A 20,374-nucleotide genomic window follows, 5' to 3' on the forward strand; every position below is an offset into this window, starting at 1 on the left:
TGGAATCATTTCAGCTCCATATCGGCTCATCGGTCAGCATTGCAAGAAAACAAAACAAAGATGAACTCAGTTCACAATCCCAGATCCGAGATTGCTTAATGTCATTCTCAGTGCGCAGTGCAAAGGAAAATGAAATAATTGTTACTCCGGATCCAACGCAGAGCAAAAAAACACAAAAAGATTTAAAAAAAAACAAAAATAATAATAAAGCAATAAATATAAATGCATAAGATAGTTGATCTCCGTAGATTAACCGTACGTCCATAAAGTGACACTAGGCACAGGAGTGTCTGTACATAAGGTGACCCTGACAGGAGATGATAAAGTAGTGGCAGTTGGGGGTGTGGAGGTGTTGATCAGCTTTACTGCTTGGGGAAAGTAACTGTTTTTGAGTCTGGTGGCCCAGGCTATGTAGCCTCCTCCCAGATGGGAGTGGGACAAACAGTCCATGAGTAGAGTGGGTGGGTGGTATCTAATAATAGCAGTTAAATAAATATTAATCTAAAACCAAACATGTAATTTTATTATTACAAATTGAAATGAATGCATTCTTTGGAAAGAGATGTATTAATCCAATGTACTGGAAGGTTTACGATTTCAAACAGCAAATTGCTTATAATTGTATATACACAGAAACATAGAAAACCTACAGCACAATACAGGCCCCTCGGCCCACAAAGCTGTGCTGAACATGTCCTTACGTGAGAAATTACCTAGGGTTACCCATAGCCCTCTATTTTTCTGAGCTCCATGTACCTATCCAAAAGTCTCTTAAAAGACCCTATCACATCCGCCTCCACCACCATTACCGGCAGCCCATTCCATGCACTTACCACTCTTTGCGTAAAGAACTTACCCCTGACATCTCCTCTGTACCTACTTTCAAGCACCTTAAAACTGTGCCTTCTCGTGCTAGCCATTTCAGCCCTGGGAAAAAGCCTTTGACTTTCCACACGATCAGTGCCTCTCATCATCTTATACACCTCTATCAGGTCACCTCTCATCCTCTGTCGCTCGAAGGAGAAAAGGCCGAGTTCACTCAACCTGTTCTCATAAGGCATGCTCCCCAATCCAGGCAACATCCTTGTAAATCTCCTCTGCACCCTTTCTATGGTTTCCACATCCTTCCTGTAGTGAGGCGGCCAGAACTGAGCACAGTACTCCAAGTGCTGTCTAACCAGAGTCCTATATAGCTGCAATATTACCTCTCGGCTCTTAAACTCAATCCCACGATTGATGCACCATATGCTTTCTTAACCACACAGTCAACCTGCGTAGCAGCCTTTTGTGTCCTATGGACTCAGACCCCAAGATCCCTCTGATCCTCCACACTGCCAAGAGTCTTACCATTAATACTACATTTTGTCATCATATTTGACCTATCAAAATGAACCACCTCACACTTATCTGGGTTGAACTCCATCTGCCACTTCTCAGCCCAGTTTTGCATTCTATCAATGTCCCGCTGTAACCTCTGACAGCCCTTCACACTATCCACAACACCCCGAACCTTTGTGTCATCAGCAAGTTTACTAACCCATCCTCCACCTCCTCATCTGGGTCATTTATAAAAATCACAAGGAGTAGGGATCCCAGAACAGATCCCTGAGGCACACCACTGGTCACCGACCTCCATGCAGAATATGACCCGTCTACAACCACTCTTTGCCTTCTGTGGGCAAGCCAGTTCTGGATCCACAAAGCAATGTCCCCTTGGATCCCATGCCTCCTTACTTTCTCAATAAGCCTTGCATGGGGGTACCTTATCAAATGCCTTGTTGAAATCCATATACACTACATCTACTGCTCTACCATCAGCTATGTGTTTAGTCACATCCTCAAAAAATGAACTGTATAAACCATCAAAGGGTGCTGCTGTAGCGTAGCAATTAGTGAAATGCTGTTACCACTTGGGGGGGTTGGAGTTCAGAGTTCAGAGTTCAATTGTGACACCATCTGATTCCTCCAGGTGCTCTGGTTTCCTCCCACTGTCCAAAGACATTCTGATTAGTAGGTTAATTGGTCACGGTAATTCGTCCTGTGATTAGTCCAGGGTTAAATAGGTGGGTTGCCAGGCTGTGTGGCTTGTTGGGCCAGAAGGGCCTGTTTCAAGCTGCATCTCCAAATAAATAAAAATCTCTGGTATCCAAGAACTTGCTGAGAGTTGTGGACACAGCCCAGTCTAACCAGACATAATGACCTCCCCTCCATCTACACTTCTCCCTGCCTTGTGAAAGCAGCCAACATTATCAAAGACCCAACCCATCCTGGACATTGCCCCTTCTTCATCCTCCTGTCCGACAGCAGAGAGAAAGGTTTGTGAGTTAATTCCTCCAAGCTGAAGAACAACTGATATGTGATGAAATGATTTGTATAGATGGCACATCAAGGATTCCCAACCTGGGACACATAGATCTCTCAGTTAATGGTAAGGCTCCATGGTATAAGAAAAGGTTGGGAACCCTTGTGGTCCCATGGATGAAAGAAAAATGGAGGGTTAACAGCTATGTAGGAGTGACAGGTTAGGTTAATAATGGAGTAGGTTTATATAGGTCAGAACAACATCGTGGGCCTGTACAGTGCTGTACTGTTCTATGTTCTATTAAACAAAAGATTTTTCACACAACACACACAAAATTTTAGCCCGAAACGTCGACTGTACTCTTTACCATAGATGCTGGCGTTGCTCAGATTTCTAGCATCTGCAGATTTTCTCTTGTTTGTAAAAAGACTTTTCACTGTAGCTTGATAACTATCTGATCTACTGGTAACAAGCCTGTCATGAGGCCCGTTTCCAAACATGTTTTGAAAGGGTGGAGGGGCTGCAGATAATGCTGCTTGGATTAGATCCTATCTACTGTAAGGAGAGGTCAGACAAACAAAACATCGTAAACACAAGAGACTCTGCAGATGGTGGAAATCCAGAGCAACACACACAAAATGCTGGAGGAATCAGCAGGTCAGGCAGCATCCATGGAAAATAATAAACAGTCGGCAATTCGAGCCAAGATCCTTCTTGTGCAAAGTTGGAGCATCAGAGCCTGAGGGGAGACTTGTTAGAAGTTTATAAGATCATTAAGATCCAGAAATAGAATAGACAGAGTTTTTAACTCAGGTTGGAATGTCTAATACCAGAGAGCATGTAGTTACGGTGAGAGGGGGTAATTTCAAAGCGGATGTGAGGGGCAAGTTTTTTTTTTACACAGAGAGTGGTGAGTGCCTGGAATGTACTGCCTGGGGTGATGGTGGAGACAAAAAAGATACAGCTGTTCAGGACAGGTACATGGAACACAGAGAATGGAGGGATATGGGCATTGTGTAGGCAGAGGGATTCGTTTAGTTAGCCATTTAATTACTTGTTTAATTAGTTTGGTACAATGCTGTGGGCCTTGGAGAGAGACAGGAACAGACTACATGGAAAAATATTTAATTTGGAGGAGGGCGAATCCTGATGTTATTAGGTAGGAATTTGGGAGGTGTTCAGGGAAATGCACAATGGAAATGTGGAGGTTGTTTTAGGAAACTCTGGGGTGGTGGAAAGGCTTTTCCCCATTGAGGCAGGGAAAGGATGGTAGGGTGAAGGAACCATGGTTGACAACAGACGTGGAACATCTAGTCAAGAAGTAAGATAGAAGGTTACTTAAGGTTTAGGAAGCAAGGATCAGAGAGGGTCTACAGAGTTACAAGGAAGCCAGGAAGGAGCTTAAGAAAGAATTTAGGAGAGATTGAAGGTGGCATAATAAGGCCTTGGCAATGGGATTAAGCAAAACCCCAAGGTGGTCTACACATACATGAGGAATAGGAGGATAAATAGAGAGAGAGTGGGACCAGGGGTCCCACATAGAGACATTTAAGAAACCCAGGCAAATGAATGAAAAAAAGGAAGCCTATGTGGGAGGGAAGGGTAAGATTGATCTTGGAGTAGGTTAAAAGGTTGGCACAACATTGCGGGCCAAAAGCTGTGCTGTATTGTTCTGTGAAAGTCCCATCAGTGAAGCATTGAACTTGAGAAAGGTAGTTTGCCTTTGACATACTACTCCCTCCTCCTTCATTCACAGATTCCCTCTGAGCAGATAAGCACATGGATAGGAGGGTATGGAGGGTTACAATCCAGGTGTGGTTTGATGAGATGAAGCAATCTGGGCCAAAGGGGCAGTTTCTGTGCTGTGGTGCTTTATGACTCTATGGACACTTTCAAGGGCTTTTCCCCTCATGTTCTTAATATTTATTGCTTATTTAATATTCAAAGATTCAAAGCATATTTATTATCAATGTATGCAGTATACAACCCTGAGATTCCTGTTTCCCAAAGACAGCCATGAAACAAAGAAAACTATGACACCTGCTCAAAGAAAATCATCAAACACTCCCCCATGTGCAAAAAAAAGCAAATTACATCAACAGCAACAAAAAATTGGGCAAAAATTACAGAATATAAAACACACGATAGAAAGAGTTCTGCAGACTGCCCCAATTCAAAATCATTGAAAACAGCAACAAAAAAGGAGTAATCGGAAACCAGGACAGAGTCGACTGTACTTCCTTAGAAGGTTGGCGTCATTCAATGTCTGTAGTGAGATGCTGAAGATGTTCTATAGGTCAGTTGTGGAGAGCGCCCTCTTCTTTGTGGTGGCGTGTTGGGGAGGAAGCATTAAGAAGAGGGACGCCTCACGTCTTAATAAGCTGGTAAGGAAGGCGGGCTCTGTCGTGGGCAAAGTACTGGAGAGTTTAACATCGGTAGCTGAGCGAAGGGCGCTGAGTAGGCTACGGTCAATTATGGAAAACTCTGAACATCCTCTACATAGCACCATCCAGAGACAGAGAAGCAGTTTCAGCGACAGGTTACTATCGATGCAATGCTCCTCAGACAGGATGAAGAGGTCAATACTCCCCAATGCCATTAGGCTTTACAATTCAACTGCCAGGACTTAAGAACTTTTTAAAAGCTATTATTAATGCTTTTTGAGATAGTGATTTAGATGCATATCATATTTTTTACTGAGTTAAGTATTGTATGTAATCAGTTTTGCTACAACAAGTGTATGGGACATTGGAAAAAAAATTGAATTTCCCCATGGGGATGAATAAAGTATCTATCTATCTATCTATCTATCTATCTATAACATCAACTACAGAGTCCAGTCCAAACCGCTTCGGTTATACCTTGCCAACGACACAGAGCTCTGGTACCATCCTCCGACTGCATTGAGAGAGAGAGTGACCATTTGAACGCAGGGACAGTCTGTTGGGAACAGTGAGCAAGAGAGAGAGAAAGAGAGACCATCACATGAGACACCTTCCTCTGGCACCCACTCACTTTCTGCGGTAGGCTCGATGATTTCCATCTTCCTTGGCACCCTACAGATGAGATTGGTGAGAAGTGTAGTCCATCTTTGGTTCATGCCCATTTTCAGGTTTTTTGGCCTTGAGGCTGCACACTTTACTCAAAGCCTCACGGAAGACCCTCGGAGACAGCAGAGCCCCAGATTGCTCAATCAGCCCAAAAACACACCAGCGAAACGCACTTGCTCTAACAGTAACAGAACCATATTTGAAAGAGAAAGACATAAAAGAAGTGAAAGGAGTAGTTAAATGAACCGTCTGGAGGATGTGGCCCATGGTGCCATCTTCTTACTACTTTTTCTCTTTTTGTATTTAGAATTTGTTGTCTTTTGCACATTGGTTGTCTGTCCATGCTGTTGGGTGTGGTCTTCCGTTGATCTGCTGTGTATCTTTATCTTTACTGTGAATGTCCATATGAAAATGAATCTCTAGGCTGTGTATGGTGACTCATTTGCTGAGGTTTCTTACATACCTAGAATCAACAGTCTTTTATCTTATCAAATTTTATTTTTCGATAATAAATTTGCTTTGAACTTTGTCTATGAGTCTATGGAGATGAGGAGGAATTTCTTTAGCCAGAGGGTGGTGAATCTGTGGAATTCATTGCCACAGGTGGCTGTGGAGGCCAAGTTTTTGGCGTATATTTAAGGCAGAAGTTGATACATTCTTGATTGGTCAGGTTGTGAAGAGATACAGGGAGAAGGCAGGAGACTGGGGCTGAGAGGAAAAATGGATCAGGCATGATGAAATGGTGGAAATGATGGGCTAAGTGGTCTAATTCTGCTCCTATAGCTTATGGTCTACTCCTGTACACACAGTCTCTCTAAGGGCTCTATGGGAAGTCAAATACAGGTCTATGACTCTATAAGTGCACAGATCTGTTGATGCTGATAACAGTTGGACTCAGTTGCTGAGGTTTCTTAAATACCTAGATTTAACATTACCAAATTTTATTTTTTAATCACAAAATATAGAGGTTCAAAGATTATCAGTCTTTCCAAGTTGGGCAAAGATGGCTTTCTTCTCCTCATTTAGATACATGGAATATTCCTTCTTCATTTCTTCCTCAATTTGTTCTGTTTTCTTTGCCTCGACATCCGAGGCAGCCTAAAATACAACAGAGTGTTGTTAAAGCCTTTTATATTCCATTTCAATGACAAAACATTCAAAAACTTGATGCCATCTCAAAGGATTCTTCCCCCAGGCAGTTAATCTGATCAACGGGGGGTGCCACGGTAACGTAGCAGTCAGCGCGCCACTGTTACAGCTCAGGGCGTCAGTGTTCGGAGTTCAATTCCAGTGTTCTTGGTAGGAAGGTTTCTATGCATCTTCCCGTGTACATGTGGGTTTCCTCTGGGTGTGCCGGTTTCCAGAAGACAGAGGAATGGTTTTAGGCCATTCGGTCCATTGAGCCTGCCTCGCCATTTTATCAATGGCTGATCCATTTCTCTCTCAACTCCATTCTCTGCCATTTCCCCGTAGCCTTGCATGCCCTGACTGAACAAGAACTTATCAACCTCCACCTTCACAACATCCAATGACCTTGCAACAAATTCCACAGATTAACCACCTTTGGGCAAGGAAATTCCTCCACATCTCTATTCTAAATTGGCATTCCTCTATTCCTCTAGTCTTAGACTCACCCAGCATAGGAAATATCCTCTCCACATGTACTCTATCTAGGCCTTTCAGCATTCGACAGATTTCAATGAGATCCCTCTTAATTCTTCCAAGTTGCAGTGTCTAAAGGCCACAGCCATCAATAGTTTCTCATACAAAAAGCTTTTCATTCCTGGAATCAATCTTGTGAACTCCTTCTGAACACTTTCTACGTCCTTTCTTAAATAAGCGGCCCAAAACTGCTCACAATACTCCAAAAGTGAGGCCTCACCAGTGCCATATAAAGCCTCAGCATTACATCTTTCCTTTCATATTCTAGTGCACTTGAAATTAATGTTAACATTGTATTTACCTTCTTCACCACTGACTCAACCTGCATGAAGACTCCCAAGTCACTTTGCAACTCAGAATTTTAGAAACATAGAAACATAGAAACATACAGCACAATACAGGCTCTTCAGCCCACAAAGCTGTGCTGAACATGTCCTTACCTTAGAAATTACCTAGGGTTACCCATAGCCCTCTACTTTTCTAAGCTCCATGTAGCCATCCAGGAGTCTCTTAAAAGATCCTATCATTTCCGCCTCCAACACCGCCCCCGGCAGCCCATTCCACGCACTCACCACTCTCTGCATAAAAACCTTACTCCTGACATCTCCTCTGTACCTACTCCAAGCACCTTAAAACTATGCCCTCTCATGCTAGCCATTTCAGCCCTGGGGAAAAGTCTCTGACTATCCATATGATCAATGCCTCTCATTATCTTATACACCTCTATCAGGACACCTCTCATCCTCCGTTGCTCCAAGGAGAAAAGGCCGAGTTCACTCAACCTATTCTCATAAGGCATGCTACCCAATCCAGGCAACATCCTTATACATATCCTCTGCACCCCTTCTATGGTTTCCATATCCTTCCTGTAGTGAGGTGACCAGAACAGAGCACAGTACTCCAAGTGGGTCTGACCAGGGTCCTATATAGCTGCAACATTACCTCTCAGCTCTTAAACTCAATCCCATGATGATGAAAGCCAATACACCATATGCTTTCTTCACCACAGAGTCAACCTGCATAGCAGCTTTGAGCGTCCTCTGGACTCAGATCCCAAGATCTCTCTGATCCTCCACACTGCCAAGAGTCTTACCATTAATACTATAGTCTGCCATCATTTTTGACCTACCAAAATGAACCATCTGCCACTTCTCAGCCCAATTTTGCATCCTATAAATGTGTCATTGGAACCTCTTCCTGTTTCTTCCCGTTTAGAAAAGAGTCTGTGCTTCCTTTGAGCTACCAAAGTGCATGGCCATTTACTTCATGACACATCTGCCACTTTGCCCATTCTCCTAATCTGTCCAAGTTCTTCTGCAGAATCCCTGCTTCCTCAACACTATCTGCCCCTTCCTCAATCTTTGCATTGTCTGCAAACTTTCTTACAAATCCTTGAATTCCACCATCAAAATAATTGATGTACAATGTAAAAAGAAGTGGTCCCAACTCTAACCTCTGCAGATCATCACTAGTCACTGTCAGCCAATCAAAAAAGACTTCCATTATTCCCACTCTTTGCATCCCGGCAATCAGCAAAAGCTCTATCCTTGTTAGCATCTTTTCTGTAATATCATGGGCAGCCATGTGTGGCACCTTGTCAAAGACCTTCTGAAAATCCAAGTACAAAGCATCCACCAACCCTCCTTTGTCTATCCTGCTGGTTATTTCTTCAGAGAATTCCAAGCGATTTGTCAGGCAAGGATTTCCCTTGAGGAAACCATGTTGACTATGGCCTATTTTACCATGTGCCTCCAAGTACCCTGAAACCCCATCCTTAATAATTGACTCCAATACCTTCCCAACCACTAAAATCAGGCTAACTGGCCTTTGAGTTTCTTTCTTCTGCCTCACTCCCTTCTTTAAAAGTGGAGCAACATTTGTAATTTTCATGTACTCCAGAACCATTCCAAAATCTAGTGATTCCTGAATGATTACCACTAATCCCTCCATGATCTCTTCAGCTACCTCTTTTAGAACACTGGGTTGTAGACCATCTGGTTCAAGTGACTTATCTACCTTCAGAACTGTCAGCTTCTCAAGCACCTTTTCCCGAGTAATAGCAACTACACTCACTTCTGCCCTCTGACACTCTTGAACTTCTAGTGTACTGCTAGTGTCTTCCATAGTGAAGACTGATGCAAAATACTTACTTAATTAATCAACAATTTCCTTGTTCCCCATTTCTACCTCTCCAGTGTCATTTTCCAACAATCCCATATCTACTCTCACTTTGACTTCCCTTGTCAGCCACAGTGTGTCATCTTGCCTTTAGAATTCAATTTCTTTGTTGGAATGAATCTATCCTGCCCTTCTGAATTGCTCCCAGAAACCTCAGCCATTGCTGCTCTGCTGTCATCCCTGCTAGAGTCCCCTTTCAATCAACCTTGGCCAGCTCCTTCCTCATGTCTCTATAATTCTCTTTTCTCCCGTGTCCTGATCATTTGACTTTAGCTTCTCTTTCTCAAAGGGCAGGGTGAATTCTGTCATATTATGATCATTGCTTCCTAAGCTTTCTTAAGCCTTTAACTTAAGCTCTCTAATCAATTCTGGTTTATTGCGCAAAACCTAATCCAGAATGGTTGATCCCCTAGAATACTCAACCATAAACTGCTCTAAAAAGCCATCTCATAGGCATCCTATAAAATCTCTGCCTTGGGATCTAGCGGCAATCTGATTTTCTCAATCTTCCTGCATATTGAAATTCCCCATGACTATCACAACATTGCCCTTTTTACATGCCCTTTCTATCTCCTTTTGTAATATATAGCCCACATCCTGGCTACTGTTTGGACTCCTGTATATAACTCCCATAACTCCAATAAGGGTATTTTAACCCTGCTGTTTTTTAAACTCTACCCACAAGGATTCTACATCTTCCATCCTATGTCATCTCTTTTTAAAGATTTGCTTTCCTCCCACAGTTCAAAGACGTATTGGTTAGTAGGTCATTGTAAATTGTCCTGTGATGAAGTAGGTGGGTGTTGGAAGCTCGTGATAAAATAGGCACTCTCTCCTTAATGGGAACCTTGCCTGACAAATGTGTTGGAATTCTTTAAGAAAATACCAGCCCGGATAGACTAAGGAGAGTCAGTGGATGTTTTGTATTTGAATTTTCAGAAGGCCTTTGACAGGGTGACACACGTGCTTAACAAGATAAGATCCCATGGCATTACAGGAACATACTAGCATGGATCGCTGACGGGCAGGAGCCAGAGAATGGAAATAAAGCCTTCCCCACCATTGAGCATATCTGCACCAAGCACTGTCACAGGAAATCCATCATCAGGGACCTCCACCTTCTAGGCCATGCTCTCTTCTCTTGCATATGATGACATATACGTACTTCAATAATACATTTAGTTTGAACTATACTGGCCATTGAAAAGCAGGGTTCTGCAGGCATCAGTACTGGGACTGCTTCTTTCATGTTACACGTGGATGATGGAATTGATGGCTTTGTGGCCAAATTTGTGAATGATAGAGAGATAGGTGGAGGGGCCGGTACTGTTGAGAAAACAGGGAGTCTGCAGAATGGCTTAGACGGATGGGAGAGTGGACAAAATGCATCGTGGAATACATAGAAACATAAAAAATAGATGCAGGAGTAGGCCATTCGGCCCTTTGAGCCTGCACCGTCATTCAGTATGATCATGGCTGATCATCCAACTCAGAACCCTGTACCTGCTTTCTCTCCATACCCCCGATCCCTTTAACCACAAGGGCCATATCTAACTAATACAATGTTACATTGCAGGGAAGTGTGTGGTCATGTACTTTGGTAGAAGGAATAAAGGCATAGATTGTTTTCTAAACAGGAAGCAAGTTCAGAAATCAGAATGGCAAAGGGACTTGGGAGTCCTTGTGCAGAATTCCTTAAAGGTTAATTTGCAGGTTGAGTCAGTGGTGAGGAAGGCAATGCAACGTTAGCATTCGTTTCAAGAGGACAAGAATATTAGAGCAAGGATGTAATGTTGAGGCTTTATAAAGTATTGGGCAGACTGTACTTAGAGTTTTGGGCCCCTTATCTAAGAAAGGATGTGCTGGCATTGGAGAGAGTCTAGAGGAGGCTCACACAAATGATCCTGGGAATGTCTGGTTTAATGTATGAGGAGCATTTGATGACTTCAGCGCTGTAATCACTGGAGTTTACAAGAATGAGAGGGGATCTTATTTAAATATATTGAATATTGAAAGGCCTAAACAGAGAAGACACAAACAGGATGTTTCCTACAGTGGGTGGGTTTAGGACCAGAGGGCACAGCATCAAAATAGAGTGACATCCCTTTGAAACAGGGTTGGAGAGGAATTTCTTTAGCCAGAGGGTGGTGAATCTATGGAATTCATTGTCACAGACAGCTGTGGAGGCCAAGTCATTGGGTATATTTAAAGCAGAGGCTGATAGAGGTTATGGGGACAAGGCAGCAGAGTGAGGCTGAGAGAGATAGTAAACCAGCCGTGATGGAATGGCAAAGCAGACTCGATGGCAAATGGGCTAATTCTGCTTCAACATCTTATAGACTTTTTTCAGTCTGGGGCTTAAATATTTGCAGATTCCTCATAAAGATTTTCATGGAGGAAGTATTTCATTAGCAGACCCATAATTACCCACTGAGCTGCTGCACTCACTCTGAGGGTGAGTTACTGGCGTCTTAATACCTGGCTGTCTGGAACTTCGAAGGAAAACAGATGTGACATTCCACAGTCTGCCAGATCTGAATGTTTTGAAAGAAGTCGAAGTTGTGTGACTGAGAAAGGAACAGGTCCACAACATCAACACAAGAGGTTCTGCGGATGGATGTTTCGAAAGAAGTCGAAGTTGTGTGACCGAGAAAGGAACAGGTCCACAACATCAACACAAGAGGTTCTGCGGATGGATGTTTCCAAAGAAGTCGAAGTTGCGTGACCGAGAGCAAGTCATGCTGTATCTATGGAGAGGAGTCGATATTTCAGGCTGAGACCCTTCACCAGATTGGGAAAGGAATGGGGAAGAAGCCAGAATGAGAAGATGGGAGAGGGGTTGAGGGAAAGGTGGACAAGCTGGCAGGTGATAGGTGAGACCAAATGAGATGGGGGTGGTGCTTGGGTGGGGGGGAGATGAAGTAAAAAACTGGAGGGTGATATGTGGAAAAGGCAAAGGGCTGAAGAAGGAGGAATTTGATAGGAAAGGAGAGTGAAGATAGAAGAGGAAGGAGGAGGAGAACCTGAGGGAGGTAATGGATAGGTGAGGAGAAGAAAAGGGGTGAGGGGGAGCCAGAATGGAGAAAGAGAGGAGCGACAATGTGGAGAAATTACATGAAGTTAAATAAATCATTATGCCTTATACCTCCAATTTCAGGTAACTCACTCCCCTCTAACCTCTTTCTCAGCCTTCCTTACCCACCCTGATCCTCCTACACCAATTCTGAACCCCGTTATCCTGTTTTTTTCATTCTCCTCAACACTATCTACTCATCACATTCCAATGGATTCACTGCTCCCACTGGTCCCAACTGCCTTCTCCACCTCCTTCCCTCTGCTCAATGCTCCATCCTCCTGTCCTGTCAGATCCCACTATCTGTGGCCCTTTGTCACCTCCCAGCCTCTGTCACTATCCCCACTCTCCCCTCCTCCATCTTCCTATCACCCTCCTCACCTGGATCCACCCATCACCTCCCAGCCTCTGTCACTATCCCCACTCTCCCCTCCTCACCTGGATCCACCTATCACCTCCCAGTCTCTGTCACTATCCCCACTCTCCCCTCCTCACCTGGACCCACCCATCACCTCCCAGCCTCTGTCACTATCCCCACTCTCCCCTCCTCCATCTGTCCATCACCCTCCTCACCTGAACCCACCCATCACCCCCAGTCTCTGTCACTATCCCCACTCTCCCCTCCTCCATCTGTCCATCACCCTCCTCACCTGAACCCACCCATCACCTCCCAGTCTCTGTCACTATCCCCACTCTCCCCTCCTCACCTGGATCCACCCATCACCCCCAGTCTCTGTCACTATCCCCACTCTCCCCTCCTCCATCTGTCCATCACCCTCCTCACCTGGACCCACCCATCACCTCCCAGCCTCTGTCACTATCCCCACTCTCCCCTCCTCCATCTGTCCATCACCCTCCTCACCTGGACCCACCCATCACCTCCCAGCCTCTGTCACTATCCCCACTCTCCCCTCCTCCATCTGTCCATCACCCTCCTCACCTGAACCCACCCATCACCTCCCAGCCTCTGTCACTATCATCACTCTCCCCTCCTCCATCTGTCCATCACCCTCCTCACCTGAACCCACCCATCACCCCCAGTCTCTGTCACTATCCCCACTCTCCCCTCCTCCATCTTCCTATCACCTCTCCTCACCTGGACCCACCCATCACCTCCCAGTCTCTGTCACTATCCCCACTCTCCCCTCCTCACCTGGACCCACCCATCACCTCCCAGTCTCTGTCACTATCCCCACTCTCCCCTCCTCACCTGGACCCACCCATCACCTCCCAGCCTCTGTCACTATCCCCACTCTCCCCTCCTCCATCTGTCCATCACCCTCCTCACCTGAACCCACCCATCACCTCCCAGTCTCTGTCACTATCCCCACTCTCCCCTCCTCACCTGGACCCACCCATCACCTCCCAGCCTCTGTCACTTTCCCCACTCTCCCCTCCTCACCTGGACCCACCCATCACCTCCCAGCCTCTGTCACTATCCCCACTCTCCCCTCCTCCATCTGTCCATCACCCTCCTCACCTGAACCCACCCATCACCTCCCAGCCTCTGTCACTATCCCCACTCTCCCCTCCTCCATCTGTCCATCACCCTCCTCACCTGGACCCACCCATCACCTCCCAGCCTCTGTCACTATCCCCACTCTCCCCTCCTCCATCTGTCCATCACCCTCCTCACCTGGACCCGCCCATCACCTCCCAGTCTCTGTCACTAACCCCACTCTCCCCTCCTCCATCTGTCCATCACCCTCCTCACCTGAACCCACCCATCACCTCCCAGCCTCTGTCACTATCATCACTCTCCCCTCCTCCATCTGTCCATCACCCTCCTCACCTGAACCCACCCATCACCCCCAGTCTCTGTCACTATCCCCACTCTCCCCTCCTCCATCTTCCTATCACCTCTCCTCACCTGGACCCACCCATCACCTCCCAGTCTCTGTCACTATCCCCACTCTCCCCTCCTCACCTGGACCCACCCATCACCTCCCAGCCTCTGTCACTATCCCCACTCTCCCCTCCTCCATCTGTCCATCACCCTCCTCACCTGAACCCACCCATCACCTCCCAGTCTCTGTCACTATCCCCACTCTCCCCTCCTCACCTGGACCCACCCATCACCTCCCAGCCTCTGTCACTTTCCCCACTCTCCCCTCCTCACCTGGACCCACCCATCACCTCCCAGCCTCTGTCACTATCCCCACTCTCCCCTCCTCCATCTGTCCATCACCCTCCTCACCTGAACCCACCCATCACCTCCCAGCCTCTGTCACTATCCCCACTCTCCCCTCCTCCATCTGTCCATCACCCTCCTCACCTGGACCCACCCATCACCTCCCAGCCTCTGTCACTATCCCCACTCTCCCCTCCTCCATCTGTCCATCACCCTCCTCACCTGGACCCACCCATCACCTCCCAGTCTCTGTCACTATCCCCATTCTCCCCTCCTCACCTGGATCCACCCATCACCTCCCAGTCTCTGTCACTATCCCCACTCTCCCCTCCTCCATCTGTCCATCACCCTCCTCACCTGGACCCACCCATCACCTCCCAGTCTCTGTCACTATCCCCACTCTCCCCTCCTCACCCGGACCCACCCATCACCTCCCAGTCTCTGTCACTATCCCCACTCTCCCCTCCTCACCTGGACCCACCCATCACCTCCCAGTCTCTGTCACTATCCCCACTCTCCCCTCCTCACCTGGATCCACCCATCACCTCCCAGCCTCTGTCACTATCCCCACTCTCCCCTCCTCCATCTGTCCATCACCCTCCTCACCTGAACCCACCCATCACCTCCCAGCCTCTGTCACTATCCCCACTCTCCCCTCCTCACCTGGACCCACCCATCACCTCCCAGTCTCTGTCACTATCCCCACTCTCCCCTCCTCCATCTTCCTATCACCCTCCTACCTGGACCCACCCATCACCTCCCAGTCTCTGTCACTATCCCCACTCTCCCCTCCTCCATCTGTCCATCACCCTCCTCACCTGAACCCACCCATCACCTCCCAGTCTCTGTCACTATCCCCACTCTCCCCTCCTCACCTGGACCCACCCATCACCTCCCAGTCTCTGTCACTATCCCCGCTCTCCCCTCCTCACCTGGACCCACCCATCACCTCCCAGTCTCTGTCACTATCCCCACTCTCCCCTCCTCACCTGGATCCACCCATCACCTCCCAGCCTCTGTCACTATCCCCACTCTCCCCTCCTCCATCTGTCCATCACCCTCCTCACCTGAACCCACCCATCACCTCCCAGTCTCTGTCACTATCCCCACTCTCCCCTCCTCACCTGGACCCACCCATCACCTTCCAGCCTCTGTCACTATCCCCACTCTCCCCTCCTCCATCTGTCCATCACCTCACCTGGACCCACCCATCACCTCCCAGCCTCTGTCACTATCCCCACTCTCCCCTCCTCCATCTGTCCATCACCTCTCCTCACCTGGACCCACCCATCACCTCCCAGCCTCTGTCACTATCCCCGCTCTCCTCTCCTCACCTGGACCCACCCATCACCTCCCAGTCTCTGTCACTATCCCCACTCTCCCCTCCTCACCTGGACCCACCCATCACCTCCCAGCCTCTGTCACTATCCCCGCTCTCCTCTCCTCACCTGGACCCACCCATCCCCTCCCAGCCTCTGTCACTATCCCCGCTCTCCTCTCCTCACCTGGACCCACCCATCACCTCCCAGCCTCTGTCACTATCCCCACTCTCCCCTCCTCACCTGGACCCACCCATCACCTCCCAGTCTCTGTCACTATCCCCACTCTCCCCTCCTCACCTGGACCCACCCATCACCTCCCAGTCTCTGTCACTATCCCCACTCTCCCCTCCTCCATCTGTCCATCACCCTCCTCACCTGGACCCACCCATCACCTCCCAGTCTCTGTCACTATCCCCACTCTCCCCTCCTCCATCTGTCCATCACCCTCCTCACGTGGATCCACCCATCACCTCCCAGCCTCTGTCACTATCCCCACTCTCCCCTCCTCCATCTGTCCATCACCCTCCTCACCTGGACCCACCCATCACCTCCCAGTCTCTGTCACTATCCCCACTCTCCCCTCCTCCATCTGTCCATCACCCTCCTCACCTGGATCCACCCATCACCTCCCAGCCTCTGTCACTATCCCCACTCCCCACTCTCCCCTCCTCCATCTGTCCATCACCCTCCTCACCTGGATCCACCCATCACCTCCCAGTCTCTGTCACTATCCCCACTCTCCCCTCCTCCATCTGTCCATCACCCTCCTCACCTGGATCCACCCATCACCTCCCAGTCTCTGTCACTATCCCCACTCTCCCCTCCTCCATCTTCCTATCACCCTCCTCACCTGGATCCACCCATCACCTCCCAGTCTCTGTCACTATCCCCACTCTCCCCTCCTCCATCTGTCCATCACCCTCCTCACCTGGACCCACCCATCACCTCCCAGTCTCTGTCACTATCCCCACTCTCCCCTCCTCACCTGGACCCACCCATCACCTCCCAGTCTCTGTCACTATCCCCACTCTCCCCTCCTCCATCTGTCCATCACCCTCCTCACGTGGATCCACCCATCACCTCCCAGCCTCTGTCACTATCCCCACTCTCCCCTCCTCACCTGGATCCACCCATCACCTCCCAGCCTCTGTCACTATCCCCACTCCCCACTCTCCCCTCCTCCATCTGTCCATCACCCTCCTCACCTGGATCCACCCATCACCTCCCAGTCTCTGTCACTATCCCCACTCTCCCCTCCTCACCTGGATCCACCCATCACCTCCCAGCCTCTGTCACTATCCCCACTCTCCCCTCCTCACCTGGACCCACCCATCACCTCCCAGCCTCTGTCACTATCCCCACTCCCCACTCTCCCCTCCTCCATCTGTCCATCACCCTCCTCACCTGGATCCACCCATCACCTCCCAGTCTCTGTCACTATCCCCACTCTCCCCTCCTCCATCTGTCCATCACCCTCCTCACCTGGATCCACCCATCACCTCCCAGTCTCTGTCACTATCCCCACTCTCCCCTCCTCCATCTTCCTATCACCCTCCTCACCTGGATCCACCCATCACCTCCCAGTCTCTGTCACTATCCCCACTCTCCCCTCCTCCATCTTCCTATCACCCTCCTCACCTGGATCCACCCATCACCTCCCAGTCTCTGTCACTATCCCCACTCTCCCCTCCTCACCTGGACCCACCCATCACCTCCCAGTCTCTGTCACTATCCCCACTCTCCCCTCCTCACCTGGACCCACCCATCACCTCCCAGTCTCTGTCACTATCCCCACTCTCCCCTCCTCCATCTGTCCATCACCCTCCTCACGTGGATCCACCCATCACCTCCCAGTCTCTGTCACTATCCCCACTCTCCCCTCCTCACCTGGACCCACCCATCACCTCCCAGTCTCTGTCACTATCCCCACTCTCCCCTCCTCACCTGGACCCACCCATCACCTCCCAGTCTCTGTCACTATCCCCACTCTCCCCTCCTCCATCTGTCCATCACCCTCCTCACGTGGATCCACCCATCACCTCCCAGTCTCTGTCACTATCCCCACTCTCCCCTCCTCACCTGGATCCACCCATCACCTCCCAGCCTCTGTCACTATCCCCACTCCCCACTCTCCCCTCCTCCATCTGTCCATCACCCTCCTCACCTGGATCCACCCATCACCTCCCAGTCTCTGTCACTATCCCCACTCTCCCCTCCTCCATCTGTCCATCACCCTCCTCACCTGGATCCACCCATCACCTCCCAGTCTCTGTCACTATCCCCACTCTCCCCTCCTCACCTGGATCCACCCATCACCTCCCAGCCTCTGTCACTATCCCCACTCCCCACTCTCCCCTCCTCCATCTGTCCATCACCCTCCTCACCTGGATCCACCCATCACCTCCCAGTCTCTGTCACTATCCCCACTCTCCCCTCCTCACCTGGATCCACCCATCACCTCCCAGCCTCTGTCACTATCCCCACTCTCCCCTCCTCACCTGGACCCACCCATCACCTCCCAGTCTCTGTCACTATCCCCACTCTCCCCTCCTCCATCATCCTATCACCTCTCCTCACCTGGACCCACCCATCACCTCCCAGCCTCTGTCACTATCCCCACTCTCCCCTCCTCCATCTGTCCATCACCCTCCTCACCTGGACCCACCCATCACCTCCCAGTCTCTGTCACTATCCCAGTCTCCCCTCCTCCATCTGTAAATCACCTCTCCTCACCTGGATCCACCCATCACCTCCCAGCCTCTGTCACTATCCCCACTCTCCCCTCCTCACCTGGACCCACCCATCACCTCCCAGTCTCTGTCACTATCCCCACTCTCCCCTCCTCCATCTGTCCATCACCCTCCTCACCTGGATCCACCCATCACCTCCCAGTCTCTGTCACTATCCCCACTCTCCCCTCCTCCATCTGTCCATCACCCTCCTCACCTGGACCCACCCATCACCTCCCAGCCTCTGTCACTATCCCCACTCTCCCCTCCTCCATCTGTCCATCACTCCTCACCTGGACCCACCCATCACCTCCCAGTCTCTGTCACTATCCCCACTCTCCCCTCCTCACCTGGATCCACCCATCACCTCCCAGTCTCTGTCACTATCCCCACTCTCCCCTCCTCACCTGGATCCACCCATCACCTCCCAGTCTCTGTCACTATCCCCACTCTCCCCTCCTCACCTGGATCCACCCATCACCTCCCAGTCTCTGTCACTATCCCCACTCTCCCCTCCTCCATCTGTCCATCACCCTCCTCACCTGGACCCACCCATCACCTCCCAGCCTCTGTCACTATCCCCACTCTCCCCTCCTCCATCTGTCCATCACCCTCCTCACCTGAACCCACCCATCACCTCCCAGCCTCTGTCACTATCCCCACTCTCCCCTCCTCCATCTGTCCATCACTCCTCACCTGGACCCACCCATCACCTCCCAGTCTCTGTCACTATCCCCACTCTCCCCTCCTCACCCGGACCCACCCATCACCTCCCAACCTCTGTCACTATCCCCACTCTCCCCTCCTCACCTGGATCCACCCATCACCTCCCAGTCTCTGTCACTATCCCCACTCTCCCCTCCTCCATCTGTCCATCACTCCTCACCTGGACCCACCCATCACCTCCCAGTCTCTGTCACTATCCCCACTCTCCCCTCCTCACCCGGACCCACCCATCACCTCCCAACCTCTGTCACTATCCCCACTCTCCCCTCCTCACCTGGATCCACCCATCACCTCCCAGTCTCTGTCACTATCCCCACTCTCCCCTCCTCACCCGGACCCACCCATCACCTCCCAACCTCTGTCACTATCCCCACTCTCCCCTCCTCACCTGGATCCACCCATCACCTCCCAGTCTCTGTCACTATCCCCACTCTCCCCTCCTCACCCGGACCCACCCATCACCTCCCAACCTCTGTCACTATCCCCGCTCTCCCCTCCTCACCTGGACCCACCCATCACCTCCCAGCCTCTGTCACTATCCCCGCTCTCCCCTCCTCACCCGGACCCACCCATCACCTCCCAACCTCTGTCACTATCCCCACTCTCCCCTCCTCACCCGGACCCACCCATCACCTCCCAACCTCTGTCACTTTCCCCACTCTCCCCTCCTCACCTGGATCCACCCATCACCTCCCAGTCTCTGTCACTATCCCCACTCTCCCCTCCTCCATCTGTAAATCACCCTCCTCACCTGGATCCACCCATCACCTCCCAGCCTCTGTCACTATCCCCACTCTCCCCTCCTCACCCGGACCCACCCATCACCTCCCAGTCTCTGTCACTATCCCCACTCTCCCCTCCTCCATCTTCCTATCACCCTCCTCACCTGGATCCACCCATCACCTCCCAGTCTCTGTCACTATCCCCACTCTCCCCTCCTCACCTGGACCCACCCATCACCTCCCAGTCTCTGTCACTATCCCCACTCTCCCCTCCTCACCCGGACCCACCCATCACCTCCCAGTCTCTGTCACTATCCCCACTCTCCCCTCCTCACCCGGACCCACCCATCACCTCCCAGTCTCTGTCACTATCCCCACTCTCCCCTCCTCCATCTTCCTATCACCCTCCTCACCTGAACCCACCCATCACCTCCCAGTCTCTGTCACTATCCCCGCTCTCCCCTCCTCACCTGGACCCA

General features: G+C 49.9%; 1 protein-coding gene across 1 annotated transcript in view; it reads right to left on the reverse strand.

Annotated features, from left to right (window-relative positions):
* Window positions 1-5,823: 5,823 nt before the first annotated feature.
* The window catches only part of dnai3 (dynein axonemal intermediate chain 3), a 114,629-nt gene continuing 100,078 nt past the window's right edge, over window positions 5,824-20,374 (reverse strand). The window contains exon 22 of the mRNA XM_073062514.1: window positions 5,824-6,450. Coding sequence (XP_072918615.1) covers window positions 6,322-6,450 — 129 coding nt within the window. The 3' untranslated portion in view covers window positions 5,824-6,321. The remainder of the gene's footprint in view (window positions 6,451-20,374) is intronic.

This window comes from Hemitrygon akajei, chromosome 12, assembly GCF_048418815.1.
Source record: "Hemitrygon akajei chromosome 12, sHemAka1.3, whole genome shotgun sequence".
Taxonomy (NCBI): Eukaryota; Metazoa; Chordata; class Chondrichthyes; order Myliobatiformes; family Dasyatidae; genus Hemitrygon; species Hemitrygon akajei.